Source organism: Protopterus annectens, chromosome 14.part0 (genome assembly GCF_019279795.1).
Source record: "Protopterus annectens isolate FY-2018-M chromosome 14.part0, PAN1.0, whole genome shotgun sequence".
Classification (NCBI taxonomy): domain Eukaryota; kingdom Metazoa; phylum Chordata; order Ceratodontiformes; family Protopteridae; genus Protopterus; species Protopterus annectens.
In genome coordinates this window covers 596,529,457-596,548,638 of record NC_056748.1, presented here as the reverse complement: position 1 = coordinate 596,548,638, position 19,182 = coordinate 596,529,457, and the positions used below count along the sequence as shown (strand labels likewise).

General features: G+C 35.4%; 1 protein-coding gene across 1 annotated transcript in view; it reads right to left on the bottom strand.

The window, feature by feature from the left end:
• The window catches only part of SLC16A12 (solute carrier family 16 member 12), a gene marked incomplete in the record, with an annotated part of 146,220 nt that overhangs the window by 87,440 nt on the left and 39,598 nt on the right, over positions 1-19,182 (bottom strand). Inside the window, 2 exon segments of the mRNA XM_044056339.1 lie at positions 4,733-4,967; positions 5,238-5,436. Of these exon segments, the coding sequence (XP_043912274.1) occupies positions 4,733-4,842 (110 nt within the window).

The following is a 19,182-nucleotide window of genomic DNA, read 5'->3' as shown; positions in this document are numbered from 1 at the left end:
AAATAGTGGAAGCCTATGTTAGAGAAAGATTATCTAAGGTAACTAATGTATCCAGATAATTAACCTGTTTACCACACACTAATTTGAAGTTTAAGAAGGGAATGCTTGCAGATATAGAATCAATAAATTCTAACAGTTGTTCTTTCTCTTCCTGCCATACAAAAAAAGACGTCATCTATGTAATGTCTGTATAACAAAGTGCATTCAAAGCCAGGCAGATAAACCAAAGTATTTGCTTCCCAGGCTGAAAAGACTAAATTTGCAAATGCTGGGGCTACTTTGGACCCCATAGCTACACCTCTTATCTGCTGGTAAATCACATTATTAAAATGAAAAAGTTCACTTCCAAAACCAAGGAAATAAGCGAACAGATAATATTAATTCTGTCAGTGGAAAAACCTGTATGTCGTGACAAACAGGACCTAAGAAATTGTATACAGTCAACATGCAAAATGTTTGTGTACAATGCCTCTATGTCTAAGGTCACTAGTAAATTATCTTGAGACATTGGGGGGGGTGGGGTGGGTGAGAAATAATAAATTCAAAAAATCCCATGAATCACGAAGATAGAATGAAGATTGTTGAACTGAGTTAAGCAAAATGTCCAGAAACTCAAATTCTTTCTGTCTTTGACTTCTTATTAGACACTATGTGTCTAAAAAGGGGGTTAAGTTGGTCTTTATGTATCTTCGGTATTCCAAAAAAAGTTTCCTAGTTGTGGGTTGGAGACTGAAATAAACCATGCTTCCATTTCAGAAATAGCATTGCTTTTAACAAGGGAACAAATAACTCGATTTTCTTAAACACTAGTGTAACAAGATGACATATAAACCATTGTGTAATATTCACTGTTGCTGAGATCAGTCTGAAAGAAAAACTTAAACCCCCTTTCAGACAGAAAAGCACATTTACTTGCGTTCTGTTTTGAAAAGGGCTTTGTTTTATTTTCTTCACAGCGATTTTGTGTGTGACTGCATGTGTGCGTGTACGTATGATTTGGCAATGTGGAAAGTCCACCAACAGCTAACAGCTCCAATTTTGAAAAAAATGGCATCTTCTCAGGTATGAAAGATGCAAAATGTTCTTGAAAATAAAGAGTATGTTTAAATAGAGCTAAGAAAAGGTATGCGCGTGTGTGTGTGTACATATATATATATATATATATATTATATATATATATATATATATATATATATATACACACACACACACACACACATACACACACCATTATTTTAACTGAAAATTATATCAAAGTGATGAAGATCATACTTCTCGGGGAGGAATATTTCTTGGGTGTTTTTCCATAAAGCATTCCTAGAAGTGCATAGCTGCTCATGTACCTCTAGCATAATATATCCTCTGTCTATACCACTAAACATATCACACAAAAAAAAACATACAAATACCCATTTCACTAAGTGCAAAGGCGCCCATGTTTTCCTAAGGACACAAAGGTGCATTTAAGGCACAGCTTGTTGGTGCATGTTAGGTCCTCCTGGAGAACTTCAAGTCTTACAGAAAGTTTATGACAGCTGCAAGTCTGGAGAGCTACATGTCCCTGATGTTGGTCTTGATATCACAAAATTACCATAGAGAAGAGATCATAGGACCAATCACAGAGGGGAAACCTCTGGTAACTGCCCTTTTCCATGAAAGTATGTGCCCAACACAAATACATTAGGATCTGTTGGTTCTGTCAGTTAGGGTGTTTGCTGCTCTGTGGGTAAAAAGGTTAGCATTTAGTCTAATTAGCTTACCAATAAATGCCAGAATGTGGGTAAGTATCAAAGGCCTTAAGCTAGATGGAGGCAGACAATCTAAAAGAATTTGCCTGCATATAAAGCTCAGCTCAACAAAGTCCACCAGGTTCAAGAGGAAGAATCTGTCTTAACCCCAAACTTTCTTGGGTCAAGGGTGTGTGGACTGCCACTGTCCTTTTTAACAAGTTGCATAATGATGCATTTTGTTCCTTTACAGATAAAATTGGTGAGGCTTATAGGTCTATACTTACTTGATTAAGTAGTCGATCCCCCCTTTATGGAGTGGGCCAACTACAACAGTTCTTCACAACTTTTGTATGAATTCACTGCAGAGACTGAGTCTAAATAGACTTAACAGTGAATTTATAAGACAGAGTCTGGTGCTGACAATATGGCAACCTGATACATTATCTGGAACATGGAGCCAATGCTTTTGGCTTTGAAAAGAGCTGTCAAGATAGGAGTGGGTGGTGTAAGTATACTAATATATTGAGGTACATTAGGTGGGAGATGGGGGAATAACATTTGAGCTGAATTTATCCACCGATAAGTTGACCATGTCCTCAAGGGATGAGCATATGCTGCTGTTACATATTTACTCCATACATTTCTAGACCTTACTTTGTAAAGTTTCTAAGATAGTTTAAAAACACTGACTGTCCTTGCCAAATGTGACAATCTTCAGTTCATATTTGGTTTTGGAGGATTTGATTTTACTTCCAAATTCTTTAATATTTTTTAGTTCTCCTCTAAATGCCTGGGTATTACATTCACTCTTACAGGCTACGAGTTTCTTCCTCTTACTATTCCACAACTGGGATTTGTTCTTAATCTTAGCATTGCATTTGTACCACATGGGGACTGACAGCTCAATATATACTTTGAGGTGGTTATAGAATTCATCTTCAAATCTGGCAGCATGCACTATGTGGTCAGTGAGGTGAGGAGGGTGCTTATATTTCATCAGGTCATCAGTTAGCTGGAGAAGGTTTGCCTTAGCATAGCCTGAAGACATGCAGTAGGTTGATTGGTGACTCAATTATCCATAGGTATGACTCTGTACAAGTGAGATAAGGAAGAACAATTTGGCAGCCTACTTCTATTTCCCCCTTTGCCTTGTAAACTCCAGTGATAGCAGTGGCCATCTATGGGATCACTAAAGACAGAAGGATTTTCTGGTAATTAAGTATACTATTTAAAATCAGAACTTGCCCACTAACTTAGGAGCAAAAAACAAAAACTTCTACTCCCCTGATGTAGTTGGGTTTGGTTATAAGGTCAAGTCTGAGTAGGTATCCCAAGCCTTCCTCGTATAGTTGTAACACAGAACAGTATGGCTGAATTACCACAAAATCCTGTATATAGTTTTTTTTTTTTTTTTACTTATTTTTTTCTTCCACTTTAGTAATGAATAAATCTGAAAAGTGTTTTCAGCTGTCAACAAACTTATCCACACACGGTTGTGCGGTCTCTTACTAGAAAGAATAGATGCTATAGGTAAACTCCACCTTGAAATTCATTTTTTTTTCATTGTACTTTTTCTGAGCTATTTTAATGCATTAAAATCACTTTAGGTGCTTCTTATAAAATGTTAATGTGATTTTGTACAAAATGGCCAACATGAGGTCTGCCGTATTAACATGATATTGTTTTAGTGCTTTCTTGACCCCCTTTCCAGAATCCAGTTCAAGGCCCTTTCATCTGAGTCATGCAAGCATATCTCTCAACTGCCCCTGATGTTCAGGGACTTCCATGATTTTAATTAAATATCATCTCTATCCCTCTTAATCCCTTCTAAAACTGGTGATACTTTGAGAAAAGGTGACAAATTACACCCAATGACAGTTAAGTGTGTTATAGACTTATTTTACTTCAGAAAATGTATATTACATTGTCTTATTCTATCAAGGTCTCAAGTTAAAATACTATATATTTTAAAAGTGCCCCTGATTGTCCCCAATTATTTCTGGATTTGTCCCAGATTATGGTGAGATTTATCTCAGATTCAAAATATTTATACAACTGTCAGACATTACGATGTTTTTCTTGTCCAACTGAGATTCAGCATCACCACTGTGCATCACAAGCATCTTAAGTACCTTCTGCAGTAGGACTCCCAACATTATTTTGTTTTTTTTCTCAGTGATCATGTACATACCTCTCAGGACCTGTTTTAGGCAATTCCCAGAAAATATATGGTCTCAGTCAAAAAGTAGCTAAATTACAAGATTTTCCAAGGATTGTCATATTGTAGTCCCTCCCTGTGAGCATTAACTAATTCTCCCCCAAGTACTTCTCGGGGTGTCAAACCAATCAAAGAACTGTCTCAACTCCAGTGTCTGCAGTAATATGTATACAGATTCCACTTTTTTTAAATGAATGTTGGAGAAATATGCTAATGTGCTTTCTGTGTTTCCTCAAAAGTGTTTTATAAACGGTTAAAAAAAAGTTTTTTTTAAACAGAGGTATAAAGCTTTCATACATTATATTTCCCCATGCCTGTTGCATTCATACCCAGAGATTCACCATACTGCATAAGCTTCATTAAAAATTTTAAAACAAGATAGCTTTACATGATTAAAAAGATTTCCTGAAATTATGTGGAACCGAATCTGGAAATTAATCATATGATGTGGTTCTTTCAACATACTAGAGACAATAACATGTATCCACAGAACACAACTATTCTTTGACTGCCTTTTAAATGCCTAGAGGACCCAACAGCACTAACTTTATTTTGTTTCTCTACTAGAGATATCCTGTTTATTAGTACAGTATTCAACTATTTTTAATTGAGCTATGCTTCATGAAAATTAAAAACTGAGAAAAAAGTTTGATAATGTTGTTTTAAGATTTAAACTGAATAAATTCTAGTATAGACAAACAAAACTAATTTTGCATGGTAACATCCAGTGCTTAATCTTATTTAAAAGAAAACAGTTTGTATTTATCTCATTTAAGGTACTGACCTGGTTACAGCTCTAGTGCAGACAGTTACAAAAAAGCAGGCAATAACAATCATCCATCCCCAGCCTCCATCAACAGGAGCAAAGTGCTGTGTCTTCTGAGATGATGCCATGGCTAAACGGACTTAAGTTATTCCACTTCACCTGAACTTGTACTTTTCTGTAGAAGGTGATACAATTAAAAGGCACTGGGCACACAGAATACATGGAATGTTATCGACAGGAATTCATTCACCACCTAACAAGAAAATGTTTTTATGACAAATGAATCAATAAAGTATCATAAAAAAAAATCAGTTACATTATCTTGTTTACACATGGTGTACAGTGAACAATTTGTTTTTTAATGGAACCAGGTAAAATGACTAACAAAACTGTGACAGCAGAAGAGGAAAAAGTAAGATGTCCATTACCTGACTGATGGTTTTGCTTCTATTTCATTTGTTCATAAATGCACCCAAATGTTTGTGGGGTGACACATGATTAGTAATTAATCCAGTATACAAACCTAACCAAGAATATTTATTCTGTTTCAGCTTGATGTAAATAGTAACTCTGAATGGGGTGAGTAAGCTTGAGACTTGAAGCAAATTAGGCTGCTGTGGATACTGAGTATATCGGACACCCATGGGAAAGGATGATTTGCACCAGGGGTACAGACGTTGTTTTATAATAACTGTGCGTCAGCATCAAATCATCAATGAACTCTGCAAAACAGAAGAAACTTTATCTGTACTGCTAATCTAACATCCCTCCTTACCCAATGCAGCAGTATTTTGTTATACATGATCAAGACATTCAGGCATTGGCAGATGTAGCTCAACAAAAAAACGTGATATACGAAAGACAGTATATGACTGGATGTCATTGCTGCTGTGATCTGACCAGTTTCTCTGTTACAGGTGTGCTTACTGGGAAGCTGCAATAGTGAGAAGGGGACCTTTATATTTCTCCCAAGTATCATAGGATAATGGAAACCCATGATTTTCTTTAGCAAATTGTACCAGCACATATTAAGTCATTCATGCTCATGTAAGTGGACAGCACAGAGAGCACCAGATGACTGTGTAAGCTTAGTAACCCACTCCTCACATATGGCATATTCAGACGTCCCTGTCTCACCTTGGCAGTGACCATACGACATTAAAAGTTAAAATATTAACTCATCTAGGGGTGAATGTAAGCTTTTACAAAGTAGTTAGAGTCAAAGAACTGTAAATTTTGAAAACTGTAAAAGTTACATTTTTTAAAGGCTGATATTCTTCGGCGGGGGGGGGGTCCTCCTCACCTCACTTTTTTCTATTTATAAACTTTGGGGGCTGCTGCACCTTCAGTAATGGCAAAAAAACAGACAATGCAGGAGTATTTTATATTTTTGAAGTGCCGAAGTTCAAAATTTTTAGTATGATCCATGAAAATCACTGTTAAAGCTCAACATTTTCACACAGACATTTTCAACTACAAGCATGAGATCTCAGCTGCAAGATCTACAACATTAGTTAAATGTGGTGTCAACTGGACAGCAACAGAGCTTCTCATGTTGTGGATCTAACAAAAGCGGGGACTTTTTCAAAAAAATTACCCAAAGTTATTTAAAAGTTAGGAAGCCAGGCTGCTGTCAAAACTGCAGAAGGCCTGGTAACCAGCAGCTGAGATCTCATGCTTGTTGTAGTTGAAAATGTCTGTTTGAAAATGTTGAGCTTTAACAGTGATTTTCATGGATCATACTCAAAATTTTGCACTTCGGCAATACTACTCTTGCATTGTCTGTTTTTTGCCATTACCAATTGAGCAGCGGACCCAAATGTTTATAAACAGAAAAAGGTGGAGGAGGAAACTGCCCCCAAAAGAATATCAGCCTTTAAAAAAATGTAACTTTTACAGTTTTCAAAATTTACAGTTTTGACTTTAACTATTTTATAGGAGTTTACATTCACCACAAGATGAGTTAATATTTCAACTTTTAATGTTGTATGGTCACTTTGAAATTAATTTGCCAGTCAACGGCTAGGCCCAGCTTAAAAAAATGACAGTGTCAGTCTCTGCAGAATGACAAAAATCTGAGTTTGAAAAAAAAGGCACTTCAAAGAAAGTAACCCTGCTCAGACAGCAAAATAAACAGAATTGATACATATTTTATTAATAATGCAATACATAATGTAAATATTCCTGATAATCAGTTTATTTGCAGTGTGGTATCATTCAAAATCCGGTGTGACTGCAGACATTTAAAATTTTAAAATTTCTATAAAATGGAAATCTACACAGCTACTACCAGAGACAGGCAGTATAGATGCTCTGGTCTCCAGTATTAAGCTGGTTTACAAGTACCTGCTTGCTTATCTAAGTTCATAGGAGACTACTAGGTTAACGGGCTTAACCCTTACAAGCCTAGCCAATACAATTAGATTTTACCCAAGATATGAACCCTATGGGCAAGAAGATGGCATGGATTTGTGCCTATGCATTGAGCGTCTTATAGATTGCCCTTGTCCATAAGGGACAAAGGTACTACCTCAGGTGTCACTTTGCAATTCCTGACTTTGCAGTACTCTGCTTAAATGTCAGCCCATCCAGCTAGATCAGTACATGACAATTCTTTCCAATAATTACAATTCATTGAACTTTTTATGTATATACGAAAGAACACAAAAAAATGGTAAAATCCAAAATGGCTCAACATAGGAGTGAGAATATTCACAAGTTAGAATATTAACATTGCTATATTGGTCAATACCAGGATTCCATTTCACAGTCATTAAAAATGTCCCATTAACTTGACTTATGACAAAGCAATAGTTATAAATGTTAAGAATTAATGAAACAATATTTAGCACTGGCACAGGAAGTCCAACATCCAACATGGGGAGATGACAGAAGGTGGAATCAACAGGCTGCGACAACCAGAAAAGTAATCATGGAAGACTATAACGTTTCAGTGTTTGGCACAATTTTATTTTTACTTCAGTCTACAGCTGGGGAGATTTTGTAGCGACATGGAGACATTTCTGTGAGCGTTTCCAAGAAGGAAATGAAGATTTTATAAAATAGAGTGTCATACTTTGTGCAAGCCATTATTTCTTTCAATTCAGTGCTCAGAAGCAAAGAATTTAAGCCAGGAGGAGATTATTCATAGTATTAGCTTCCATACGAGTGCTGCTATGGAGTTCCAAGCAAAATGTTAAGGCGTTCATATTTATCATGAAATAATGTCATTGTTTTTGTTCTTCCAAAAGAAAAGACCAAGCTGGTTAAATGGATTTACATGATCAGAAAACGTGGACTGGATCAGCAATGGAGTCGTTACCACAATTATTAAATCTTTTTGAGTCAACTGTGCCTATAGCAGCTAAATTTTGGGGAGTCAGGTAAATACGGTGGAATGGCATGAAGTGCTTATATATAAACACTGAAAAATGCTTTGAACAATATTCACATTATCTCCCAAAGTAGGTCAGCATTTATTTTAACATTTAATAGTATGATATATGCATTTTAGAATAGAACAAAATTTTTGAAAGGAGGTTTATTTAGAACTAGGTTTTTTTAGGGAACATGTAGTAATGTATAAAAGACATACTGATGATTTGTTCTTTTCTTGTAAGGGACACCCATCGGATTTGGATTCTCATTGATTTGAACAATGACCATTCTTTAAAATTTTCTATTGTGGGCAATATTTCCACTCAGTTTTTGGGCGTTGAGTTTTATGTGGATACTTTGAATAATGTACAATACAGACCCATTCAGGAAGCCAACTGCAGTTAATTTCTTGCATACTGATAGTATGCATCCCCCCCAGTTGTTGAAGTCACTCCCATATGATGAGTTTAAACGTATTTTTCAAAACACTTCTGAAAATAAATTTAGGACTCAGTATCTGTTGGAAACCAGGAATAGGTTGAAAGAAAGTTTATGATGAGAAAATACAAAATGTTGCTTTAGATAAAGCTGTGGAGAATAAAGATGGTCCAACCAAAAGAGTGGTCAAAAATGTAATTACGGAAGGAATATTGAAGGAATACTGAAGGATGAGAAAAGTATTACATTTGGTAACAAAATACCTCCCCCCCACGATACACTGAAAAAGTTTGTGTTGGACTTTTGGCACATTGTATGGATGACACTTACTCCCAAATTGTCACATTTTCATATGGGAGATAATTAAATTTAAAAGAATTATTGAATGTGCCATTATCCAACACATCTTTGGGGATGGTTGGATCAATTGCTTGTGGTCAGTGCAAACCATGAATTAAGATGAGGAATATTTCTGTTTTTTTCCACCAATGGATGTAAATTTGTATCTACTGATAAATTTAATTGTAATTTGTGTGGGGTAATTTATATTGTGGGTTGTGGGTGTAATGATTTGAGGTGGTACATAAGGCAGACCAAAAGAACAGTTAAAGCTAGAGCACTGGAACATTTGGGTGACATACTGAATAAGAAAAGTGCTGTGGGTGAACATGTTAACTCTGTACAGTTGGATTCCAATAAATCTTTTTTAGTGTTTTAGCACGGCCAATGTTTTACGGGGTTGGGGGGGGGGGGGAGATTTCAAGAGAAAATAAAATGATTTACAAAATAAAATTAATTTGAATTATAGGACGCTTCATCCTAAAGGCCTCAAGCTTGAGGTTATTAAATATGTGTTTAAATTAATGTCTTATAGGTTAGGAATGTTTTGTTTATATTTGTTGTATGCATATGTTTGGTGCACTTTAGTATGTTATATATTGAATGTGATATTTTTATAATGGTTAAAAATATTTATTTCACAGTGCACTTTAAGGAAATTAATTAGTATGTAATTAATTAGTGAAACTGGGGAGGTTCTCTCTGGGTATAAATTGTGTGCCTATTTGAATTGTACAGCTTCTTTGAAGGTGAATGGCCAAGGTACAGGAATAGTCTGAAAGTAAAGGCTTTCTGATCACTGAACGTTTGTTGGTGTGCTTATTTAAGTAGTTACACAGAAACCAAAGAATAGTGTTTCTTTTTGTGGTACTCCAGCCTTGAAAAGATCAGTTTAAACTTATTAAAAATGGTAAAAAAAATTGCAATCGCAATTATTAAATTCAGTACTGAAATGGCACTGAGTATCTGTAAATACTGCAGTGGAGAATAAATCCCTACCTACCAACATGAGTGGTTCTTTTAGGTTATCTCTGTATTATCTTCTAGCAAACAGAGCAAACGAAATTAAATGAATTGTGCTTTTTCATAAATTTTGCGCATCTAATATTAATAGTTTAATGAACAAAGGCATTTTTGGGAAATATTTGACAATTTCTAGACAAAGGGTGAAGATTCTGGAGTCATACCAAAACTCCTAATTGACTTAACTTAAGAATCCAGAGATAGGTATTAGAACCAGAATACAAAGATGGGTATTATTAGAACTGGAAGCAGTGTCCTGATGTAGTTAAATATTTAATCAGTTTTGACATAGTATAGAAAAGCAAAACACTCGGACATTTAAGTCCATCTTCTGTTTTTGAATTGACAAACTTAATACAAAAGATTTGTATTAATCCACAAAAAATGGATTACTGTATTGCTTTTAAGAAAATACAGTTTCGCCAAAATAAAACATCCTTGAAAATATGTACTCTCAGTGATAGATAATCTTGTAAATAGACTGATATTGAAGTAGTTAGTTTTTGTTTTCCAAGGCCAAGTTGAAGTTTACCCAAATGTTCTTCTTTCGGCTTTTCCCAGTTAGAGGTCGCCACCGCGTAACTCCAGTCCGCTAATGATTGCCAGTAGATTTTTACAGTGCCGAGGTGCCAGCTCGACACCCAAACTTCAATGAAGGCACACCCATTTACACATGTCTTTCGAAATGCCACTCGGCCGTGAGGAGGACATGCAGACTCCACACACAAGGCGTTCCCCAGCAGAGAATCGAACGGGAGAACCTCTTGCTGTGAGGCGACAATGCTACCACTGCACCATGGTGGCTTTTATTTTTCTCACTTGCATTTAACACTACAGTATCTCAGTATAAATAAAATCTTCCACCTTTTCACAAAAGATGAGTTCAGTATCATGCTTAACTTGAAATGCCAAGTGCTGACACCTTGCAAAAAAAAAAGATTGAAAATCCAGAACAAATAATCTCAAATATGAAGAATCTTGTTTAAAATTCTTTTTTTGCAGGGAGGTGAGCAACCACACCTGAACTCCTTCAATCTCGAACTTGTATACAACTCTAAGATTGCCATACCTTACAGAAATGGGAATATTCTGGAAAATAGCCATCTCAGACTCGGTATATTCAACTCTGTTTTTTAGCCAGTCTCCATGTTTCAGGACTTGGTCTAGTGGGTCTTGGCATTTCAAATGGTCACCTCAGAGAATGGTTCGCATAACCCAACAGAAGGTTCATAACCTGATAAAGTGTTACACTAAACCCAAGATATAGTCATGCAGTACTTTGAAGGGAGCATTAATATACTGTCTGTACCTCTATAATCAGTGCATTTCACATGTAATGGAGAGATTAGTGAAGCAAATAACTTACAATAAAGGAGGAAAATTGCTAGTAATTGATTATATTAAGGTAGTCATGAAAAGAGCAGAAGAAACTGCCCAAAAGACTATAGTGGCCATACCAAGAATGTAGGTAACATTCTCGAAGTATAGATGCTGAAATGGACATTCTGTAAATAATTGTGTCATTTAATCTTCTAAAGGGCTGAAAGATTATAGACATACTTCTACCCTGTGCCCTACTGCCAAAGCATTTGAAAAAGTCTTGTATAAGCAACTATTTAGAACATTAACAGCTACAGACCGTTAACATGATACACAGCATGGTTTTGCAATTCCTTCATTAACTTTACTGTCACGTTAATGACCACTGATACTATATACTGCAACATGAATGAGGGTTACATTACTAAAAGTCTCTATATTGACATGACAAAGGCTTTTGAAACAGTCAATACCCTTATTTTCAACAAACTCAAAAGACCACTAGCTGTTGGTTTTGCAGTTATCTAAAAGAACCTTCTTAGTCCATAGCAATGTGCCATCCTGTACTGTTGGTAAACTTAATACAGGTATACCACAAGGGCTTGTGCTTGGTTTTCCTCTCTCTGTTACTGGATCTTTCTTCAGAATTAACAAATCTGAAAATAATAATGTGGGTAGATAAGCTGCTGCAATCCAGTACTAGGCACTCTGACCTGCAAACTAAGTTATAGGGCAATTACACTCAGTTATGCATCTGGTCCACGGTTAAAAAACTATTTAACCCCAAGAAAACAAATGTTATGGTCTTTGCCTCAGCAAATCAATTACCTACTATCCCTTCTATTCTCCTAACAGATTTTAGTGGAAACATTACACCTAATGTCACTTAACAGAGGTACCAAGTGTCAACACTTGACCTTACCCTTGCTTAAACTATGTCACAAGATCAGTCCCTCCCCCCCCCCCCCACTGACAGAGAACCACTGCTAAAAATATTTTAATACCCAAGCTGAAATATGGCCTTCCTTTTCTTATTATGTATTCAGCTGACAGTACACAGAGTACAGACCGTTGAGAACAAAATCTACAGATTAATTTTCTCTTAGCAAGTGACAAGATGCAGCATTGCAATTTGCTAAAAAAATCCATTTGGCTTTCAGTGCTTCATAGAGACACTTAAGTACTTTAATTTACAAGGTTCTAAAACCTGGTTAATACTCCCTTTGACAGTGAAAAACTCCTACAAGACAACCATTATGTACTCAGAAGTATATAGAACAATGTCTCTCCACTGCATACTCATTTAAAACTACTACAAGCGAGACGGCCTTCTCTAGACTGGGATCTGCTACCTGGAATCACCTACCTATTGACAAAATATCTAGACACCATTAAAAGCTTCAGATATGCACTTACACAGCACCTCTCTGTACTGAATCTATCTATAGCTGCTACCATAACAATAGTTAGGTAATTTGCCATACCATATCATGCATAATAGATTATATTTAAACCTTGCTCTTCCTCACAATCTGAAACCTTATACATACATTATTTCACACATACATGTATGATTGCATTTCTTAGCTTGCATTTTGAACACACTCACTATATATATTTCTCTCTCAACACAGTCCAATTGGATCTTTTAATCTTACCATATCTGCACTGAATCTTTCCATTATGTTCTGAATTTTGCTGCATACTCATTCTATATATAATTTTAATTAAAAAGACTGATGTACGTTCTGATCTTTGAGCTTGTGTCATGGCTGAAAACAGTGAATGACCATTCCACTTACCAGTGAACAAACAGAAAATAAAATTATACATGTTCCTAATTATTCATAGAGAGTACTGCTGCATATGTATACATTACTAGCCTGCGTTGCTCAGATCTTTATCACATTGAGAAATATTTAACATGGATAGCAATATACATCTGAAGATAAAATCTACAAAATTAATATGAAGTATTAAAACGTGGCCTGCCATGCCTACCCAGCAAGGGTCACACAACAAGCTTATATGACAAACAAAAACTTAAAAAAAGGTTTGGATACAGCTGAACTGAAATACACAGGTAATGCTGATAGTATCAGATCTTCTGCATAACTAGTCCCATAAATGTTTCCCATATTTTGCAGTTATTTTCACACACAATTAAAATCCATATTAACTTTTTAGTGGAGTACTGTCTAATACAATTATCAAGAGGAAGGTGGTACAGAGAAACATCCTTGCATAACAACACATAAATTTCTAACATGAATAAGCAGCGTGCCTAAACAAACTGCACAATACAAAAAAAAAGGCAATATACCGGAAAAGTAAATGACCTTAATACCCAACCATAACCACCAGATGACATAAATAACTTATTTTGTGACCAGACTAGCATGAATACTAATCCAAAATACCATAACAGATGCAATATTTGGCATTGAAATAAATAAAACTGCTGCTCCTTACCAGCAATAACATGACCACAAAACACAAACACATTCATAAACACTGTTAATTAATGCAAAATTGAAGATGGATTTGTTACCATACAGAAAGTCTTCTCAAAAAAATAAAAAACATATACTATCTAAATATTTTGTGTTGAATACTAAAACCAAAGAAAACATGCACAACTAACAACCTGGGAGTGAAGTTAACAGTTTTAACTAAGCACTTTTATCTAGAAACGAAATCACACTTCAACAGAACAAAAACCTGCCCCAAAGATTTTATATATCAAACTACTGAGTGTGATCAATGACATGTCATAAACACGCAAATAAAAACAAAACACATTTAAAACATTTATATGTTATAAACACGTTCCAGAATTTGGTGGTGCTGCGGTAGCGTTGTCGCCTCACAGTAAGACGTTGTCCTGTTCGATTCTCAGCTAGAGCGTCTTCTGTGTGGAGACATGCGTGAATGGGCGTACCTTCATTGAAGGTTATGCGCCAGGGCCGGCAACTCGGCATGTAAAAATCTACTGCCAATCTTTAGCGGACCGGAGTTTCGCTGTGGCGACCCCTAACCGGGAAAAGCCGAAAGACAAACAACAACATATGTTATAAACACGCAACTAAAAATAAAACACGTTTAAAACATATACATGTTAATGCGCAACTAAAAATAAAACTTTTATAGCTTTAACCAATTCACGTACAAAACTTCAAAATGTCAAGTCACATTTTAACCTTTACTAAATATACACATAAATGTTATACACTGAATCTCACACTGTTATAGTTCTGAAACGTAACTACAAAATGCTAGAATTAGAGACCGAATCATCAACACCAGGGTTAGATGTAGCATTATAAAAAAATGTGCAACTATAACTCTTTAGATTTAAGGAATGTCTTCCTATCACTTCCCTTTAGGGGACTGGAACCCCTTCTAAAAAGAAACCATTGAAAGTGGTATATTTTAATAATGCGTTGTAAAGGCCCCTCAGTAACATTTAAAAATACCATACATTTGTTGATAGATACATTTCTGCAATGGCTATTTCATTTTACCAATATAAAACACAGGACAACAGCAGCAGCACAGAGGAATATACACCACTTTAGAAGAGGTACACTTCTATCTGCCACTGAAACACTAATACTGACTGGCCAAGAAATGGGCTTATGTATACAAAGTCTGAGACGGCAATTTTTTGGGGGCTGCAGGTGGGATTGCCTCCAGGAAAAAAAGGTTAGTTTAAAGGAGAAAAGCAATCTTCAAGATTTGCTCTTTTCCTGGATTCTCTCTCTTTTTTGGCTTGTTAGCACCCATTTCAAATGCTGACATTTCACTAAGGAGCCCTGGCTTTAACATGCAAATGACTTGAACTCAGTATATTGATGACACCGGCACTGGTTGCAAGAACCAAACTTGGACATCTTGCCTTGGATACCTGCATCAAACCTTTTACCCTCTTATGTTCTTAAATGGTTATAAAAGATTCTCTGTATGCAAGACACTGAAATGACTAGTTATAGCAATTTTAATGATTATTGCTATTTTTGTCCCACCCCCCCCACCCCCGTGGACTATATCTAGTTTCCTCGCATCTATTTTTTTAACTGTTTGCAATACGTAAACCCATGTGATCTAAACATCACTCTTTAAAATGCTTTGTGGGTTATGTTTCCAATATTTCTCAGCTACTTTAGGGTTGCCAGATTTCCAACTGGCCAGGTAGGGACAAAATAAATAAATAAGGTCTTTAAACACGGAGCTACTGAGCTAGTTCTGTTTAATACGGAACATCAGGCAATTCCACATTAAACACAAGTAGCTTCATGTTTCCCGGTTTACCGGTTTCTGATTGGCCTGTATGCCGGTATATGAGAATCACAAAACTCGCAAAACGGAGCTGTGTTTAATGCAGACCTGCCTGATGTTCCATATTAAACACAAGCAGCTCCGTGTTTAGCAATTTTTGATTGGCGCATATGCCGGTATACGAGACAGTCAAAAAAAACTCACAAAATGGAGCTGTATTTAATGCGAAACTACAAGCAGCTCCGTGTTTAGTGATTTTTGATTGGCCTGTATGCCGGTACATGGGCCAATCAAAAAAAAAATAAAAGCGGAGGGCTGTTTTGCCGGGATTTAAACAGGCAGTGCAGGATTTGGGATCAGGTTGTTGATCCCGGGATAATCCCGCTCAAATAGGGACATCTGGCAACCCTGAGTTACTTGTATATTGCAGTGATTGCATAATCCCAAATGCGAAAGTCTTGACATTATTGTGCCTTTTGGTATACTCTGCCATGCGTGTATTATGAGCAACAAAATGCAAATGTTTCCAGTTCTTTTTTCACAGAAATTGCATTTGTCTGTTTCTCCCACCCTCTGAATGGATTTTGTAAACCAAAATGTACATAATCTACTATCCTGGGCCAGCATTATTAGCCTTTCATCTTTTGGTTTCAGTTTAGCTCTATTCCTTGTGTCAAATCTTTGTCAACATAAGGTTGTTCTAAGAGATCTCTATACTTGCCACTATTTATGGCTTCTCTAATTTTCTTTCCTTCTCAACTGATCTTTTTCCTCATTCTTTTGTTTTTTTGGCACATTCAGTTGCTGTCCATTTTTTTGTCTATTTCTGGATTGATTTCCACTGCCCCTTGCTACCTGAAATGTTTCAAACTAAGCAAAATATGTCATCTTAGACTTCTCATGTTTTAAAACCTTCACTATGTTTGGATCTGATGAGGTCAGATACGCATGTAGTTCTACAACTGAGAAATATATAATCTTGGTATACACTGATTTTTACACATCATTTGATAAGCATGAAGCATTTTTCTTGTTTTCATGTCCAATCCACTACTTTTTGGGGCTAGTCCATCACCCCAAAACTATAAGAACAGGAAGAGCAAATTGATTTATAGCTTTGACATTATTCCTAGAGGTAAAGGCAGTTTTCAGTGTTGGCCTTAATTATCTGAAGTGTTCCTTACTGAGTTTTATAATCATTTGTTCAAATTTTTACTCCTGATCCTTTATTCCCCAAAACATTTATACACTCCCTCCTGCTCAAGTTCATTTTATGACAATTTCCTGTGCCAAACTGATATTTTCTTGGTACTGCAGCTTTCCTGTTTTAAATGTCGTTTTTCCACATGTATCAAGACCATGTCATTTCCATATCATCAGAGAAAGTTTTAACTGTTTCTAGTATTGCTTTCAAATCCATCTGATGAGCTATACAGTTTTAAGTCATCAGCAAAAAAAGCAGACGAGAAATATTTTAACAAGGTTGGTTTCTGGGAGCCAAATTGTAACCGTACCCTATTCTGTTAAATAAGCAGTTTAATGAGTTAAGAGCAAGACAAAACAGTCAGGAGGTGATGTTTTGTGTGGCATTTTAATTGCATTTTAACCTGGTCCAATCAGTGTGCAACATAATGTTTTTAACAGTTTAAATTTTTATTAGCATTGTTAAAAAATCACTAAAAAAATATAAATAACTGACCGACTTTCTTACACCTCATCTAGCTTAAACTGGTCCAGGTGCCATCTGATTAAGTTCAGCATAGTGAAGTTGAACTCCCTGGATTTCTTCCGATTCAATGAATACAGTTTCAGTTAATGTAAAGGAACAGAAATATGTTGTCAGAAAACATTCATTGATGGGGGGCGTGGCCAAGGATGAACACAGGATAGCAGCAGATTTCTTCAGCTCCACCAACATAACTGCTCTGACAGGAAATAATTACTTTTAAATTCAACTAATGTAATAATTTTCTTTCTAAATACGTTTGGAATATCAGTTTCTTTAATAATATCAAAAAAAGAAAGAACATTTAAATAATTTTCCTTTCAGAAATCATCTTGGAAATTTCTCTTTCATCACCTCTGTTCAGAATGAGTTCCAGTAAGGCTAGCAGTCATCAAGAAAGAGCTTCAGTCTTTACTATTAACTATTCAGCAACTAACAACTAAAATGGACAGACTGGATACTAAAATTGATAACTTTATAGAAAAAACTACAAAACAAATGGATTTGTTACATCAAGACTTACAACTTCAGAAAGCTCAGGATTACTGGTATAGAAGAGACTCTTAATGATATGGACAACAGAATTCAAGAAGAAGAAATTAACATTGAATTTTTTACTGAAACAGAACACACAACTACAATCCAAACTTGATGACCTGGAAAACAGATCCAGACGCAATAATATTAGGATTTTTGGACTGCCAGAAAATATAGAAGGTAACAACATTACTTCCTTTTTAAATACTTGGCTTCCCAAAACTTTAGATTTGTCAGAAGCATTTTCTTTTGATATTGAAAGAGCCCATAGATCTTTATCTAATTTTAACTCTAATAAAAAATATCCTAGATCAGTTATTGTAAGATTTTTAGCATCTTATGACAAGGAGATGGTATTAAAATCTGCATGGGCTAAAGCACCTATAAAAATTAATGAGGCAACTGTGCGTTTTGACAATGACTATTCTTCCTTGGTAAATACTAAAAGAAAAGTTTTTTTGCCATTAATAAGAGAGCTTAAGAAAGCACAGTTCAAAACTCACCTTTTGTTTCCTGCCAAACTAAAAATCTTTTTAACTGATGGCCCTAGAATTTTTGAAGACTTGGACTCTGCTTTGCTGTATATTAAAAAAAATAAAATATTAGATAAAATAGAAGATATGGAATGGGCAAGTCCTTCGTTAAAGAGGATGGCAACAGGAACTTCTTGGAAGACTTCGGAGAAGCAAAAAAGACTAAAAAACAAATGACATGTTCTATATTTTTTTTTTCCTTCTTGTGAACTCTTCAATTACAGTTACTACATTTTCAGAAAGCCACAAATGTTTTAAAGATATATTCAAAGTTACTTTTTGTGTGCAAAGAACTGTTTTGTTTTATAAATAATCAAACTTTCTGAGGAACAAATAACATGCTATGAATCAACTTGTTTCTCTTTGTGATAGAGACCTAAGGTTAGTAATTTGATACATGTCCTTTCTCTTCTTGTTTTAAATAATGGCATTCTTTCTAAACTATGCATTTACTGAGGGGTGGAGGAGGGTAGGGAGAGAAGTTTGATGAAAAATATGGAATAAGTGAAATAATAACTTATTAGCTCTTTAAAATTATTTATGCTGTTTAAACACTGTTGCTAAATATTATACCATGACTTAATTGCTTATACATGATTTCAAATAATATGTCATGATATAATTGCAAATAATTAGAACTAAAATAGTTGTAAGTAATAAGTCTCATGTTTAACATTACTAAAACAAACAGCAAATAATATATCTTTGTAGATACTCTTTGTAGCTTCTTTTTTTCTTTCTTTCTTCTCTCTCTCTTTTTTTCTCTCTTTTCTTTCTTTCTTTCTCTCTCATATATATAGTTATATACTTCTAATAATACTGATATATGTATATAATAAGATCTATATGAGAAAATGAAATGGGGCATATAAAAATAAGTTGTATAATATGTTAAA